General features: G+C 41.7%; 1 protein-coding gene across 10 annotated transcripts in view; it reads left to right on the forward strand.

Annotated features, from left to right (window-relative positions):
• Window positions 1–15864, forward strand: part of LOC120581421 (protocadherin alpha-C2) — a 172519-nt gene that overhangs the window by 130560 nt on the left and 26095 nt on the right. For 9 of the 10 annotated variants that reach the window (XM_039836328.1, XM_039836332.1, XM_039836323.1 and 6 more), the window contains 2 exons: window positions 11408–11466; window positions 14585–14673. In XM_039836328.1, the coding sequence (XP_039692262.1) occupies window positions 11408–11466; window positions 14585–14673 (148 nt within the window). Of the gene's footprint in view, window positions 1–229; window positions 3336–11407; window positions 11467–14584; window positions 14674–15864 lie in introns of those variants that run through there. The other variant, XM_039836324.1, reaches the window with a different exon arrangement.

A 15864-nucleotide genomic window follows, 5' to 3' on the forward strand; every position in this document is an offset into this window, starting at 1 on the left:
TCCAGGGAAAATGTCAGAGGTCATGTAAATAATCTCCATCAGTAACCCCAGAGCACCTCCCCTGCGTTTGTTTCCTTCGAACGTGGAGCCTCCGCCCAGGTGCCTCTACTCTGCTAAGGCCTTCGGTTTATTTTCCTGAATTGCGCTTGGAAATCTTTTCCTAGGGAGCTGACAGCCCGAGTCCTAGAGACAACTGCTTTTCCCACAATAACCTCCTTACAAGACTCCATTGAGCAGCCGAAGGACTGTGGAGACTGGATGAACAGAGCGGGGATGGGGGGAGCAGGGAGGAGGGAGAAAGGGAGTGGCCGCGTTCCCGTGGTCTGCTGGGATCTGATGGGTCCGGGGTGAAGGAGTTGGGGCTGGAGTGGCTGGAGCGACTCAGCAGTCTCGGACGCCGTCCGCCACCTCGGTGCGGAATCGGAGCCGAACCTGCTGAGCACAGCTCCCCCTCCTCTTCTGCTTCCTTTTTCCTCCTCCTGGAACAGCGGCGGCGGCGGCGGCGGCGGCGGCAGGAAGCGAAGCCAGGCTGAGTGACTGGGAGGCGAGCGGAGGAGCTGGGATATGGGGACTCAGCGGGGCGGCGGGGCCAGGAGCCCTCCGGAGGCCCTACGAGGGGAGCGACCTCCGGCGTTTGCTAGCGCGTGAGCCGTGGGGAGCGGGCGCCGGGCGGCACGAGCGGAGGCGGAGGCGGGGCCCGGGCGTGGAGCGCGGCTGAGGAAGCTGCTGCCTCCGGCCCTGCCCCGCTGCCTCCGCCGCGGCGGGTGGCTATGGAGCTGGCTGGCACCAGACCTGGAGCGACAGAGCATCCACGACTCCGGCCGCCCATGTTCTGGCTGCTGCTGCTGCCGCCGCCTCTCCTACTGCTGCTGCTGCTGCCGGGCCCAGCGGCCTCCCAGCTGCGATACTCGGTGCCGGAGGAGCAGGCTCCCGGTGCGCTCGTGGGCAACGTGGCTAGCGCGCTGGGGCTGGAGCTGCGGCGCTTGGGGCCGGGCTGCTTGCGCATCAACCATCTGGGTGCACCCAGCCCGCGCTATCTGGAGCTGGACTTGACAAGTGGAGCGCTCTTCGTCAACGAGCGCATTGACCGGGAGGCGCTGTGTGAACAGCGGCCTCGCTGCCTGCTCAGCTTAGAAGTGCTGGCGCACAACCCCGTGGCGATGAGCGCCGTGGAGGTGGAGGTACTGGACATCAACGACAACTCGCCGCGCTTCCCGCGGCCGGACTACCAGCTTCAGGTAAGCGAATCGGTGGCGCCCGGAGCGCGCTTTCACATAGAGAGCGCGCAGGACCCCGACGTGGGCGCCAACTCGGTGCAGACATACGAGCTCAGCCCCAGCGAGCACTTCGAGCTGGACCTGAAACCCCTGCAGGAGAACAGTAAGGTGTTGGAGCTGGTGCTGCGTAAGGGCCTAGACCGCGAGCAGGCAGTCTGGCACCGCCTGGTTCTTACAGCTGTGGACGGGGGCAGCCCAGCCCGCTCCGGCACGGCCCAGATCTCTGTACGTGTCCTAGACACTAACGACAATTCTCCCACCTTCGACCAGTCCACGTACCGCGTCCAGCTTCGGGAGGACTCGCCTCCAGGCACATTGGTGGTGAAGCTGAATGCCTCAGATCCGGACGAGGGCTCCAATGGCGAGCTCAGGTATTCCTTGAGCAGCTACACGTCGGACAGGGAAAGACAGCTTTTCAGCATCGATGCTAGCACAGGAGAAGTGCGGGTAAGTGGAGCGCTGGATTATGAGGAGGCTTCTTCCTATCAGATCTACGTGCAGGCGACTGACCGGGGTCCAGTGCCCATGGTTGGTCACTGCAAGGTGCTGGTGGACATCGTGGACGTGAATGATAATGCACCAGAGGTGGTACTCACGGACCTGTATAGCCCCGTGCCTGAGGATGCTGCACCCAACACCGTTGTGGCCCTTCTCAGTGTCAATGACCAAGACTCAGGCCCCAACCGGAAAGTGAGCCTGAGTCTGGCAGCCACACTGCCTTTCCGACTGAATGGCTTTGGAAACTCCTACACACTGGTGGTTAGTGGCCCGCTCGACAGGGAGCAGGTGGCTGCCTACAACATCACAGTGATAGCCACTGATGGGGGAGTACCACAGCTCACATCCCAGCGGACACTGCAGGTTGAGATCTCTGATATCAATGACAATCCACCAAGTTTCCTGAAGGACTCCTACTCCATCTATGTCCAGGAGAACAATTTGCCAGGGGTGTTGCTCTGCACTGTGCAAGCCACAGACCCAGATGAAAAGGAGAATGCAGAGGTGACCTACTCCCTCCTGGAGAGGGAGATTCAAGGGCTGCCAGTCACCTCCTATGTCTCCATTAACAGTGCCAGTGGCAGCCTTTATGCTGTCAACTCCTTTGACTATGAGAAGTTTCGGGAGTTCTTTGTGACTGTGGAGGCCCAGGACAAGGGGAGCCCACCACTGAGCAGCACTGTGACCACCAATGTGTATGTGGTAGACGTGAATGACCATGCCCCTTACATCTTGTACCCTACCTCAACCAATTCATCAGCAGCCATTGAGATGGTGCCTCGAACTGCCCCTGCTGGCTACCTGGTCACCAAAGTCATAGCCATGGACTCAGACTCTGGGCAAAATGCTTGGCTCTTTTACCATCTGGCCCAGACTTCTGACCTGGACCTCTTTAAAGTGGAGCTACACACAGGAGAAATTAGGACTACCAGGAAGATGGGAGATGAGAGTGGAACCACTTTCAACCTGACTGTGGTGGTCCGGGACAATGGCGAGCCATCACTGTCAGCCTCTGTAGCCATCACAGTAGCTGTGGTGGATAGAGTTTCCAGAATCCTCCCCGATACCCAGAGACATGTTAAGAGTCCTCGGACATACTCAGAAATTACACTTTATCTAATAATAGCATTAAGCACAGTGTCTTTTATATTTCTTTTGACAATCATTGTTTTGAGCATCATCAAGTGCTACCGCTATACTGCATATGGCACTGCATGCTGTGGAGGCTTCTGTGGAGTGAGGGAGCGGTGCCCTGCAGAACTGTACAAACAGGCCAACAACAATATTGATGCCAGGATACCACATGGCCTCAAAGTGCAGCCTCACTTCATTGAAGTGCGAGGGAATGGCTCCCTCACCAAGACCTACTGCTACAAGGCCTGTCTGACAGCAGGCTCAGGGAGTGACACTTTCATGTTTTATAACACAGGGGCTCAGACAGGACCTGGGCCTGGGGGAGCTCAAGCAGCAGCAAGTGACAGCAGGCACCTCACAGGCCAAAGTGGACAGAGTGCCGGGAACCTGATTATTCTCAAAAATGAGGCTGTTTCTCAAAATGAGGTGAGATGGTAATCAGAGGGTCTTCTACAAAGTCACGCATTCTTCACAGCTCCCGATATCATGTAGTTGGCTTTACTGAGTTATTAACAGTGACTGGGGTTATCTGGTAAAGTGAGTATATATAGGACCTGTGATTTGATTATAATTGGCTATGTGTTCTCTCTAGAAAAACAGCAGTAGAGAATTATTTTACTTTCCATTTTCTTTTCAGACATATGGAGATGTGACTATAAAATTGTTTGAGAAATGGATATTAGTCCTAAATATTTGATGTTAGAGCACAGCTCTTTGGAGAAATGGTATAGTCTTGAGAATAAGATGATGTTAGAGGGTGAAATGTTATGAGATTCAAGAAGAAATGGCTTCTGTTGTATCATCTACAGGGAAAGTTCTCTTTTGAAGTGCTATAGGAGTGTTGTTTTTTAAAAAGCTCTGAGACCGTAGTGGTCATTCTCTGTATGCTGTCCTGTTTATACCTTGAACTGTCTACAGTGAAAGTATCCAGTTAATATTTCTAGTAATTGTACTGAACTAATGAGATAGGATCTTCTGGAAATTTGTGGCAGAGGTGATAAAGCCATAGAAAGTGGATCTCACCCTGAAGCCAAAGTTCTCTTTGGCTGTTTGATGTGTCCTTCTGTAGGGGCTGTCAGAGGACATGAATGATGGCAAGCAGAGAGACCAAGAAACAATTTTTGTATGGTTGGGCCCGGGCGATATTAGAATGAGTGGATTAGGATATGGGTGTATGGTGATGGCCAGAACAAGCTGGGATTGTGGAGAAAGAGAAGGAGAAAAGAACTCCTTACTGGTCACTTTTCTTAGCATAAAGTGAACTCATTGTAAGAGGATTTCCCTGCATTTAGCTTAGATGCAATCAGTAATCTTCTGATTTTCTGTTGATAGTTTCTAAGCTTTTGATGAGATGTGAAGTAACCCCTTTAAGCCCCTCATGTCTTTAAGTTAAATAATAATACTTCAAACAATATTCAACATGTTCTAAACACACATTCATTTTCTGGATTTAAAATTTAGTTTGCAATAGCTACAAAAGGCTTGGAAAGTAGATGAGTTACTGTACATGAAAAATAGGTGTTAGTAAATACACTGGTTTTAAATTTTAAGTGAGCGTAAGACCAGCTCGCTCATTATTATAAAGAATGTTTATAAATTATTGGACATTGTGTAGAAGCCAAAATTTTATGCCATAAATAGTGATGAATTGTTATCTCCCCACACAACTACTTTGTAGTTAGGGCTTTTAGAGCTATTACAAAATGAGTTAATAATAATTGCTCCTCCTGTATTTTTGTGTTGTATTTTCATTGACATATTCCATTGTCTTTTTATTAATGTCCATAGTTTTACATTCTAAATTCATGCTAATTCTGATTAAAGTAATGCATACACACAGAAAAAAATAGAGATGGATTGAGAGAATTTCTCGTGTACACTGCAGGTAGATTTATCAGAAAAGCCTGGTGTTTGTCAGTACTGAGCTGCCATGGGAGGCAGATTGCAGAAGAACAGGGAGAAAAATCAAGGAGCTTCTAGAAATCTTCAGATCATGGCTTTTGGAAGCATGTCAAAGGGCTTAGCTTTAAATAAGGATGCTGTAGACATTTGCTTAACAAATTCTTGTGAAGCTCTCTAGGGCCTGGGGTGGGCCACAGATGGAGAGGCATGGAGAGCAGGCCAGGCAAGCTTAGCCACCAGGTGTGACCTGTAGCTCAGGGGGATGACAGGCTTACCCTCCCTTCCTAGCTCAAAGCTTGGGGCAGTTTGATATATGAACTATTTCTGTTTTACACTGACCTATGTGTTAATACGTATTTCGGTACACAAACGTTTAATCTAGGAAGAAAATCATGTCAGAAAAGTGCTTACTCTTGTGGGATTTTTCCAGGAGAGGGCATGTTTTAATAAAGGCAAATTTCTGCCAGACACTTTCAGAAATCAGTGAAGGGGCTTAAGACCTACAGCTCCTGACATTATTGCAGTGATGGGGAGAGAGTGTCATGTTGTCATAGCATGGCAAAATGGGAACAAAAGTCACTCAACTCTGAAAGTCATCACTGCTAGATCAACCTGTTAAATTCCCATGATAGGCTTTCACTTCTCCATACCTAGTTACTGCAGATGGCAGGAGAGTGCTGGGGTGCAATTAATGCCACGTGCCTACATTAAAATTAGATGGGGGTTGGAGAGGATGAATAAGGGAATTTGTACTCACTGACTACCCTGCTGCATAAAAATATTCTGCTTTGCAATATATGTATGGTTTCATCACCTAAGTCATATGTTAAACAAACACTTATCAGTATCTAGCATGTGAGGAAACAAGCTCAGGAAGGTTAGGGGACATATCTAGTCACTCTGCTAGTGGTATTTTAAGCCATGTCTGTCTAACTCCAAAGACTTTGCTTTTTGAAATAACATGAGTAGACAAAAATCCCAAATGTCTATAGTCCTTTTGATATGAGACACTCAGACATTTAGGCTACCACTGGTTTGCCTAGTAGTGTAAATTAACTGCTTTTGGAAAAAGAGTAATTCCTTGCATTGAAGTAGGTCATAAATGGGAGGATTGATGAGTAAAAATATTACTACCAAGCTAATATATTTTTATGTATTTGTTTTAACAATGGCATAGCCTGTTAAGATCTTTTATCTCTATTCTTTCTCTGATTTCTCTCTTGCTGCTCATTAAACATCAGCATTTAATACCAGACTCTAATCTTTTGGTGAATTTTAACCCCAGTGAGCTTATTTCATAAGCCACTTGTGCAGTGAGGTTTTTGAAGTACCTACTTGGCAATAGGGCAGAATTTCTCTTTGGAGATTTCTGAAAACCCGATACTGAATGTGGTTGGCACTGCTTTCAGAGTCTCCAAGAAAAAGAACCTAATCTTATGGTGAATTCTGTGCATTTGTGGTCCTATGGACTGTTAATGAGTACTTTGAGTGCTCTGGGGAGATTTGTTCACCTGTGCCTCACTGGGACTAGTTCACACAAAATGTGGAAATCACAGAAGATTAGCAGAAATTAGTTAAGTTTGCATTTATTTTTACTTATTTAAAATCCATTTGTAGTCACCGGGTCTTCAGATATTTCTGTCACTGTGTGTACCTATTTACCCTAATTTCAGATGAAATGACCTAAAACAGTTAACCTTTCTTTTTAAGTGTTACCTAATTTATTTTCCCCAGGACTGATTTTTCTCTCTGATGACTCTATCCTGGATCAGAATTTATACTTAGTGTAAAGTGATGTGCTGTGAATTTATAAAAAGTGCACAATGGTCAGAATAGGCAAAAAAATTTTATCTGTGAACTTCTGTTTTACTCTTTCATCCTCTAATAGGGTGGAGCTGTTTTGTTTTGACATTCTCATATTGGTTCTAGGACTGTTCTTCTGAGAAAAGGGTTATTTTCTTTGGTCTGATAATATAATAATTTCTTCAAATTACCTCCTTCCTCTCTTTTCCTATAGATCTGCTGAGCCAGATGGAATTATGGCTGAGCTCTTCTCTGTCTCTTTATCTTGCACATATTCCGACTGATGAAGAAATCTGTTTATTATAGCTTGAATGTCATTGGCCTACCCTTTCCTCTGACCCAGGCGTGAGCAGTCATATGGGCATCTGGTCTACCTCAGAACACTCTGCAGGGACACAGCCTGGCGTATTATAAATTGTCTATTGGCATGCCCGTCTGCTTGACAGAATAGCAGAACCAGTTCTGGATACTTGCCTTGGTTGGCCACCATTTTTGCTCTCAGTGAGAGGTCAGGATGATGTTAGTTTGCAAATGTTTGAAGAAAAATTGCCATAACCAAGCCCAGAGATTTAGCGAAATTTAATGGGGATTTACAGGTGTTTTTGAATCTGACTTTTGTAGGACTTCACCTGGCTCAATGTTTCTATGCCTATTACAATGTAAACGTAAATCTAGCTTATACATATGATAATATTTTGAGCATTATAGTCTTTAATCGTGATTTCAAAAATCAAAGGTCAAGAGAGTTCCTTAGGACTCTAAATATTATACAAGTTTTTCCTTTCAAGAATTTGAACTTGAGAAATGCAGTAAAGGATCCGACTTTGCAAAGGTGAAGATAAATGTTAGTTCCTTGGCACATAAGCAACACTAGTTCCTTTCTGGCTTTGCAGGGTCAGAGCTCTGGGCTCCAGGGAAGTGAAACTGTGAGTGAGAGAGTAACTGCTGTGTTAGCAGGCTGTGCATCCAGAATTTAGCAAACCTAGCATTTTCTGTTGTACTAAAACCCATTAGGTATGTTTTAAAGTCATGTTTATTTTACTTTCCTGCTCTGTGTATCAGGAGTTGTAAATGACTGCAGAGGAAAGTATTTAACCTAGAATTCTCATATTTATCATCTTTTCCATTTGCTTTATTAGATAACTAATAATGAAACATACCGATGATTATTTTAAAAGTTATATTCCTTTTTGCCTTAATGATCCAACAGTTTATGCAATCATTTTGTATTACTTTGTAACAAATTACCACAACTTATTGGTTAAAAATAATACTCATTTATTGTCTCAGAGTCCTGCATGATTGTGACTGGGTTCTCTGCTCAGGTTTTCACAAGGCTGAAATTGACAGAGCATCTGGGCTGAGCCCTCTTCTGGAGGCTATGGGGAAGAATTTGCTTTCCAGCTTATTCAGGTGGTTGGCAGAATTCAGTTCCCTGAGGATTAAGATTCCCCATTTTCTTAATTACTGTTGGCTGGAAGTCACTCTCCGCTCCTAGAGATTGCTCTCAGGTCCTTGCCCCATGGTCCCCTCCATCTTCAGAGCTAACGATGAGAATCTTCTCTCATGTAGAGTCCTTCAGATGCCTCAGATCTCTCTGATACCTGTCTCTGATCCTCTAGAGCCAGATTTAAAGGGCTCATGTGATTAGGTCAGTCTCACCTGTGTGATCTCCCTTTCTTAAAGCCAGTCATGGCATATGACATAGCCTAATCACAGAGTAAGAGCCATCATGTACAGTCTTGGAGATTAATCAGATCACATACACTAGAGCATGGGGGTCTTGGGGGCCGTCTTAGGGTTCTGCCTGTCATAGTTTATAGCAGGTTCACAGAATATCACTATGAAAAATCTACAGTAGATACATTTTTAATAGAGTCCTATTAGGAAGGAAAAGGAGATGGTTCACCTAGTTTCACATCTCAGAGGGTCATTTAATGATAGCTTCAACATGATAGGATATTATTTCCCGAGTCATCCTATGAGTTTATGAATGACAGGGTATTTTTAACCTGTTTTGCTTTAAATCTGCCATGGAAGAGGCAACTCACCCTTCTGTAGCTCAAATATTCTATGGTATAATTAATAAATAATACTATTACAGAATAAATTAAGTCTTAGCTATAATTTTGATTGAAACTTAAGTGGGTTCTTGTTCTTCAATAATACTGCATAACCCACGTGGATTACCTAATTCACTTTCTCCACATCTGGAGTTTTGTGACTGTTATTCTACTAAAGGGCTAAGCTTTGGAACAACAGAACATTCTGGGGCTTTTCACCAAAATAAATTATGCATAGTCCTGGGCTGTATTATCCAAGTATTAGAAAAGGAAATAATCACAATTAGTTCAAGGCCTTCATATGTCTCAGAAGTCAGTTTTTCAGTTTGAATTTTTCCAAGTTTAATCAAATTTAGATGAAATCCGGGTATATTTTATTACTTTTAATTTTGTATCATTTAAAATAAAGCAATATCTGGGAAACTCAGAAGTAAAAAAGAGGAAAAAAAACATATATCATTTAAAACACAGAATTTCATGTTAGGTAAACATAATTATCAGCCAAATCCACCAACCAGGCAAGTAAATACCTGAACCCTGCTAGGATCTGAGGACATAGCTATGTGTTATGAATATCTGAGGATATTCGTATGTTTTTTGAACAAAACAGATATAATCCCTTTTACAGAATATATGGTCTGACAAAGAAAGTATTAGGATAAATGCAACAATGTGTCTAAAATGCTTATTCCATTTTATACATATTTTCCCAACAATGTCACCTAGTGTTGTGCGGATGCTTAAAACATTGATTACTTTCTTCCTTACCTTTTCCCTGCCTGATCTTAATGCCATAAGATGTCTCATAACTATGTTTCTGACAAATGAATCTCAAAATCATCTTGTTGCTCATGGACTATTGTAGAAAATAGCAGCATGACAAATTAAATGTTATTGAGGAAGCGAGTTTATGTAATGAACTGAATTTCCTGGTCAGTCCTGTTAGAACTGTGGGATTCAGCAAAATGAGGTTGGTGATTTCATTCCAAAGATCAAGTTGCAGCAATTTTCATCATGAATGTTACCCAGTCATTGAAAAACTGGCAACATTGACTCAACAGATGTTAAAGTCTTTCTTGAAGGAAGGTTCTCACAGCTGACAAGCTGACACTAGAGACTCTTGCTGAATGTAAGGGGAGTGACGGTGATGACATGATTAATAAAAAGCAATTCAGTCATATTTTCAGGTTCATAAAATGATTTGCAAGTATTTTCTCTTTTGTTCCTAATAACAGCACTGGTAGAAACAGTAGTCCTACAATAGTCCATGGGAACACCTTCATTTTGTCTGTAGATAGTTTTATGCTACTTTATATGGAATATTTATAGCATTTGTGAACTTAAAAACCAAAGATGAAGCAACTTGCATATTTAAATTTTGCCAATGGAATGGCAGGGAACCAGAGAGGGCAGTTGGTGTATGGGGACATTTGAAGTAAAGTGTCCTAGAGTCGTAGCTTTTTCTGGGCCTTGACTTTGGCTCAGTCTTTGAATACCATTTAGCCATCCTGAAGTCTGTCTGGAAATTGAGATGCTGCTCACTTCTTCTCTGGTTGTTGTGAAGAAGTTTATTTGTGAAATACTGTGCATTCTGTGAATGAACTATAAGAATGAAAGGAATAAGACTTATTGACTCTTGAAATAGTTTATTGGTATTCAAATTGGCTTTGTGTCTACCCAATATGAAAGTTATAATCCAGAGGAAATATAGAATACAAGATCTGTCTCCTCATCTTTCCACTCAAATAGACAGGATCACTTTAATTTCTTCCCATGAAAACACATCAAGAGGAACATCTATCGCAGGTTTTTCATAATAAAACTTTTGCTAATTGACACAAGATAGTGATGGTCATTGATTTTTGTCCCCATTGATTCCTGGGTAGCTTCTACTCAGCACATAACTCCCCAAACAGTCCTTAGGTGCCCATATTTTCCTCTTTTCCCCTTCCACTTTGGACTGAAAGTGTGTAGACACAAGGCAACAGATCTTTCAGCACATAAATGGTGCAGAGTGAGTCAGGTTCTTCTTAGGTGCCAACTATTCCCTGCTAAACAATCAGAGCTTTGTGAACGATAATTGAGTGAGGAGGCAAAGCACTCAGAGGAGCCGGGAACAAGTACAATTTTATGAGAAGGATTATGTAGCAAAACGAAGTCAAACTCCGCTGTGGTTTGTTTTTCTCTCCCTAGTATCCCCCTTCACTCAGCAGAAGAGACAGGGTTATCAGTCACCTTATGACTGGGCACATCTGTCCTAGGTCAAACATGCTGCAGTCTGCAAAGCCAGCAGCAGATTGCAGTCCTCTGCAGTCCAGCCAGACCAGCAAAACTCGTGTAGTCATGTGCCCTGTTATAGCTAGAATACCAAATCGGGGATGTTCCCTTAACATTTGAGGGCAGAAACAACGAAAGCTTTTCCTGTCTCAAAACAGATGGTTCTTTCCCAGTGTTGCCTTCAGAACATAGACCTGTTTGGGTGAAGGCGAAGTCAAAACTGTTCCTCACAGCATCATTAAATCTGGTTTTCCATGATATTTAACCTATGCAAGGAAAATTTAACTTTCTCCTGAAATGCTATATATATGGATATCAGAGTTGCACACAAAAAGGCACCTTCAGTACTTTTTTAAGATGGATGGACACACTTAAGAAACAACTAGTCAATTAACATCACTGGGAGGTCATTGTTTGGCCATATTAACAAAAACTCCCTTTGTGATTTTGCAGCCACGACAGCCCAATCCTGACTGGCGTTACTCTGCCTCCCTGAGAGCAGGAATGCACAGGTACGTATGTCCCTCTTTCCTTCACTCAGAAGTAACTTTAACTTTGTATGGTTCAGATAAACTATGTATCCACAGGCTGGAAGCAGCTGTCAAAACTAAGAAGCTTTAGACATTTTGCCAGGGAAATGCAATTATTTTTGTCTCTGTGTCTATTCCTTGAAACATTGAAAGTGGTCAGTGCCAAATGCTTATCAAGTGTTGGCAAATAAGAGTCTCTTGTAAAATTATATACTTTCTGCTGTATACTTTCATCAGAATTTCCATAAAGAAGTTATTCCAACTTCCTTCATCCCTTCTCCACCTATGCTTTCTGTCCCTCTCTTAAAAATTATTATTATGTGGTGACAGAAAGAAATCTAGCTATGGGAGGTAAACACACACTGTAAAAAATATATATATGTTTTACTGTTAAAATGTACAGCTGAAACTTATCGGATTTCATTAACCAATGTCACCATAAAAAATAAATTAATTAATTTTAAAAAATGCTGAATGCAGCTAAAATGGGATTTTCACATTAAGTTTGCACCCATCATTGTAATTCCAAGATAATCAAATTTAAAGTATATATGCTTTATAGAAAATTAAGCTGAGTCATGCTAATACTGAGTTGTTGAAACAATATTGTCTTTTGCTCATTAAATCAGAAATTCTTACCCTTAGCCTGCCGATGTCTACCTGTATTAATAAAACCTGCTGACATTAAAAAATATTATTATTAATACTAATGCCTTTAGACTTGAGTACATTGTGTAATGTATACGTACATGTTGTCTGCCTTGGTTTTCTATCACATATTGGCTGTTATATCCTATCAGCCACAATAATTGATGATGGTTCTTGCTCGTGTTCATCCCTATTAGAGTCTCCTTATCATTTTCATCTTATTGCTATCATTTGGCCATCGATGGCATGGGCTTTTCGGAGGATGAGCCATGTGAAGGGCCTTTATTAAATATCTGAAGACCAAATCTAGCTTACTTTAAATTAACCTGGAGTAATAGCATTACTCTAAGACTCAGATTAAATATAATTTTGCTTTCTCTACTTTGTCTTTTTGACAGTAATTGATTAATTATCATTATCCCTAGAGCTGATCCAGTGTCTGTGCCATGGGGCCAAATAAAAGATTCATTATCTGTGAATGTCTTTGGAAATCAAATGTGGAGGATGATCACCACCACCAAAATGATCTAGTTTTAAAGAAGAAATAAACTTCGAACTTAAGCCCCTCAAAAATATCTGGGCAACTCTTTAAGTTGATCTTCACCAAACCTAGATCAATTTCTGAAGAAAAAGCTTACCAAGCATGTGTTGAGTTCATGAAAAATTAGTTTCAATCCATTAAAAATGCATTCAATTAAGATAAGTTAACATAGTTGCAAGCATTACATTACAAATTGAGCAGAAATCGTTATAATGGCTGCTGTTTCTGAACAAGAAGTAATCAGTGAAGGGCTGAAGATCATAGGTGGCTTGGTAGGATGTCACATTGGAACCTAGGTCATAATTTTAGGCCAGAAACATTTACATAAGGATTCTTTATGTTTGTTACCGACCAGCTTATGCTTTTGCCTGCATCTGAGCTATTGTGGTGAAGCCACACAATAGGAAAAAGTATGATTTGCCATACCAACTCTTTCCCAACTGAATTAGTGCCTTACTTGAAAAGTACCAAAGTGATAAGATATACCTTAAAAGCTACACTTAAAATAAAATACTAAAATGTATCACTTTCTTATCTCATTTTCAAATGAAAAAAAAAAGTACTCCTATTCAGGTTTTAATTAAGATATTATGAGATTTAAGTAGGATAAGAAATGAAATAAAAATTAAAGCTAAATGTAATTCATTCTTCACAATGAAGTACATTGACCATATTTTAGAGTGTGAACTTAAATAATAGTCATCCTTTTCACACCTGGCTTCTTGGCCTTTCTAGCCTCAGACATCATGTAACTATTCCTTTGAAAATTCTGCTTTTAGCTGAGCTGGTTCTAGGGTAGTTACATCTACAGAATTAATCCGATTGAACCCAAGTAATTTGCTGGTAGGATTCAGGAACACCTGAAGGATATTAATATTTTAAAGAAAGAGAAGATTCTAGGGTAAAGAAGAAGGGAAGAATAGCAATAGGGCAGAGCTTAATGATTGAATTTCTAAAGAGTAAGAGAATATTGAATTTACAGATGGTCTTCCCGTCGATAGTTCAAGTTTGCCAGCTCTGTTGCCTCATATAACCCCATTCGAATGGTAGTATAAGTTTTATATGAGTAACTTACTTTGCAAGATGAACCAATGTCTAATTTAAAAGAGTCCTCTAATTTTGGTGAGGGTTTTATTGGATGATATTTACTCTCAAGGTCCCATTTGTTCTTTCCTTCATTCATTCATTCGATAAATATTTGAGGGTCTAATAAGTCCTAGCATTAGACATACACAACTGATTGTGCTATTCTCTCCACCTTTGAACAGTTTATGTTCTCTCTCTATTTGCCTCAGACAGTCTCCCAGTTTACGTCTTACAGCCTGCCATATTTCATGCTGAATTGATCTCTTCTGAACTGGCATCCACGAGCGGTGGTATTAAGCTTCCTCTAGTCCCAGGAAATGTAGGGTGGGTCAAAAAAAAAGGTTAAGAATCAATTAGGTAGTCAAACTAGAATAATGCTACAGTTATCAGCAGAAAATTTTTGTGTGTTTTCTTCTTTGCTATAGAGAATTCAGAAACAAGAGAACCAGTGGAGAGGCTTTTGAGACTAAGCTCTCATCTGCTTCAGCATTAAGATATTAAAATGAAAAAAAAAAAAGATGTTAAAATGACATTAGCCATCTGATGGGCTTCCAGTTAGATTAAATGAATACCATGGCATTAATGAAAACCAAAATTGCCATAAAGATAAAACATGTTTATTGCCCAAATGATACAGCAGGCAGTATGTCAGCAAGGCTTGTGCAGTTTATGACTGCTCAGCAATAATTGCTTCTGTTTCGAGCATGAGTAGAATGTGTTAGCTGCAGCCTCGCCTCCAGAGATGTAAGCATTTTCTGAGGGTGGAAGGAGATCTGGAAAGGTATTTTTGGTCTAACTGTTATTTGGGTGTATGTGTTTAATCAGCTCTGTGCACCTGGAGGAGGCTGGCATTCTACGGGCTGGTCCAGGAGGACCTGATCAGCAGTGGCCAACAGTATCCAGTGCAACACCAGGTAAAGACTCAGGGTTTCTCCCTTCTTGCTAGGGTTCTTGAAAGCAATCAGATGACCTGTTTTTGTAAGACTAGAAATGCTAATGGCTCTATTTTTATTTGTTCTTCTTTTCCTTACATGCATGACTTCCTTACATACATGATTATTTGAATTTTCTACTTAATGTCCTTCATGGGTTTAAAACAGATAATATAAGGTTATGTGTGTGTGGGGGGGGGTAGTGAAGTGTTTTTTAAAATAACTAGTTAGCTTTCAAATGCTTAGGTTCTCCCGGTTTCCCAGAGAAGATTTTGTGGCCTCTTGTGCAGAAATGGCACTGTTAGTAAAGATCTTTTTGTTGAAGACAATGGAAACCCACTCAAAGTAGTGAACAAAGGAGGTGGGTGGGTGGGTGTGGAGATAAGATGGATGGATGGTGGGTGGGTGGATGGATGATGGATGGATGGATGGATGGATGGATGGATAGATAGATAGAAGAAAAGAAAGAAAAGAAAGAAAGAAAGAAAGAAAGAAAGAAAGAAAGAAAGAAAGAAAGAAAGAAAGAAAGAAAGAAAGGTGTTTCTCATGGAAGTGAGAAGTTATCAGAACCAAGATGCCTCTTTCTTTGACTTCAGGTCAAAGTCAGATCTGTTTTATTCTGCAAACTCATCTTTACTGCCTTGACATGCACATTGCCAAACATGACCACCACACAGTTTCTTAGTTTGGAGGACAAATGGGGAGCAAATCCTAATCCAAACTTTCAGGAAAAAGAATATTCCAGGTTGAACCAAGAACCAAATGGCTGGGTGAGCACAAAAAAATTGCTTAAAGTGACATTTCCTTAGTTTCCTTATTCTTGCCCAATCACTAAAGCAGTCTCATATAATAAAAATATGGCTTTGGAGGCTCATCCCTGTGGCAGTTTACAGAAAAGGGTTATGGACAGTGGGAATGGTGTCTACTGTAATTCTCATATGAATAGAACTTTATGATGATGATAATAGTTGTAAATTATTGAGCTATAATATACCCAGACACTGTGCCAAGCACATTACATGTGTTATCTCATTTATTCCTCATGACAACCTGGCAAGGGATTTATTGTACCTATTTTATAGATGAGAAACTGGGAACACAGAGAGGTTAAGAAACATACCCAGGTTCATGTAGTTTGCAAATGGCAGAAGTAGGATTCAAACCCAAGTGTGT

This window comes from Pteropus medius, unplaced genomic scaffold (genome assembly GCF_902729225.1).
Source record: "Pteropus medius unplaced genomic scaffold, Ma_sr-lr_union100, whole genome shotgun sequence".
NCBI lineage: Eukaryota > Metazoa > Chordata > Mammalia > Chiroptera > Pteropodidae > Pteropus > Pteropus medius.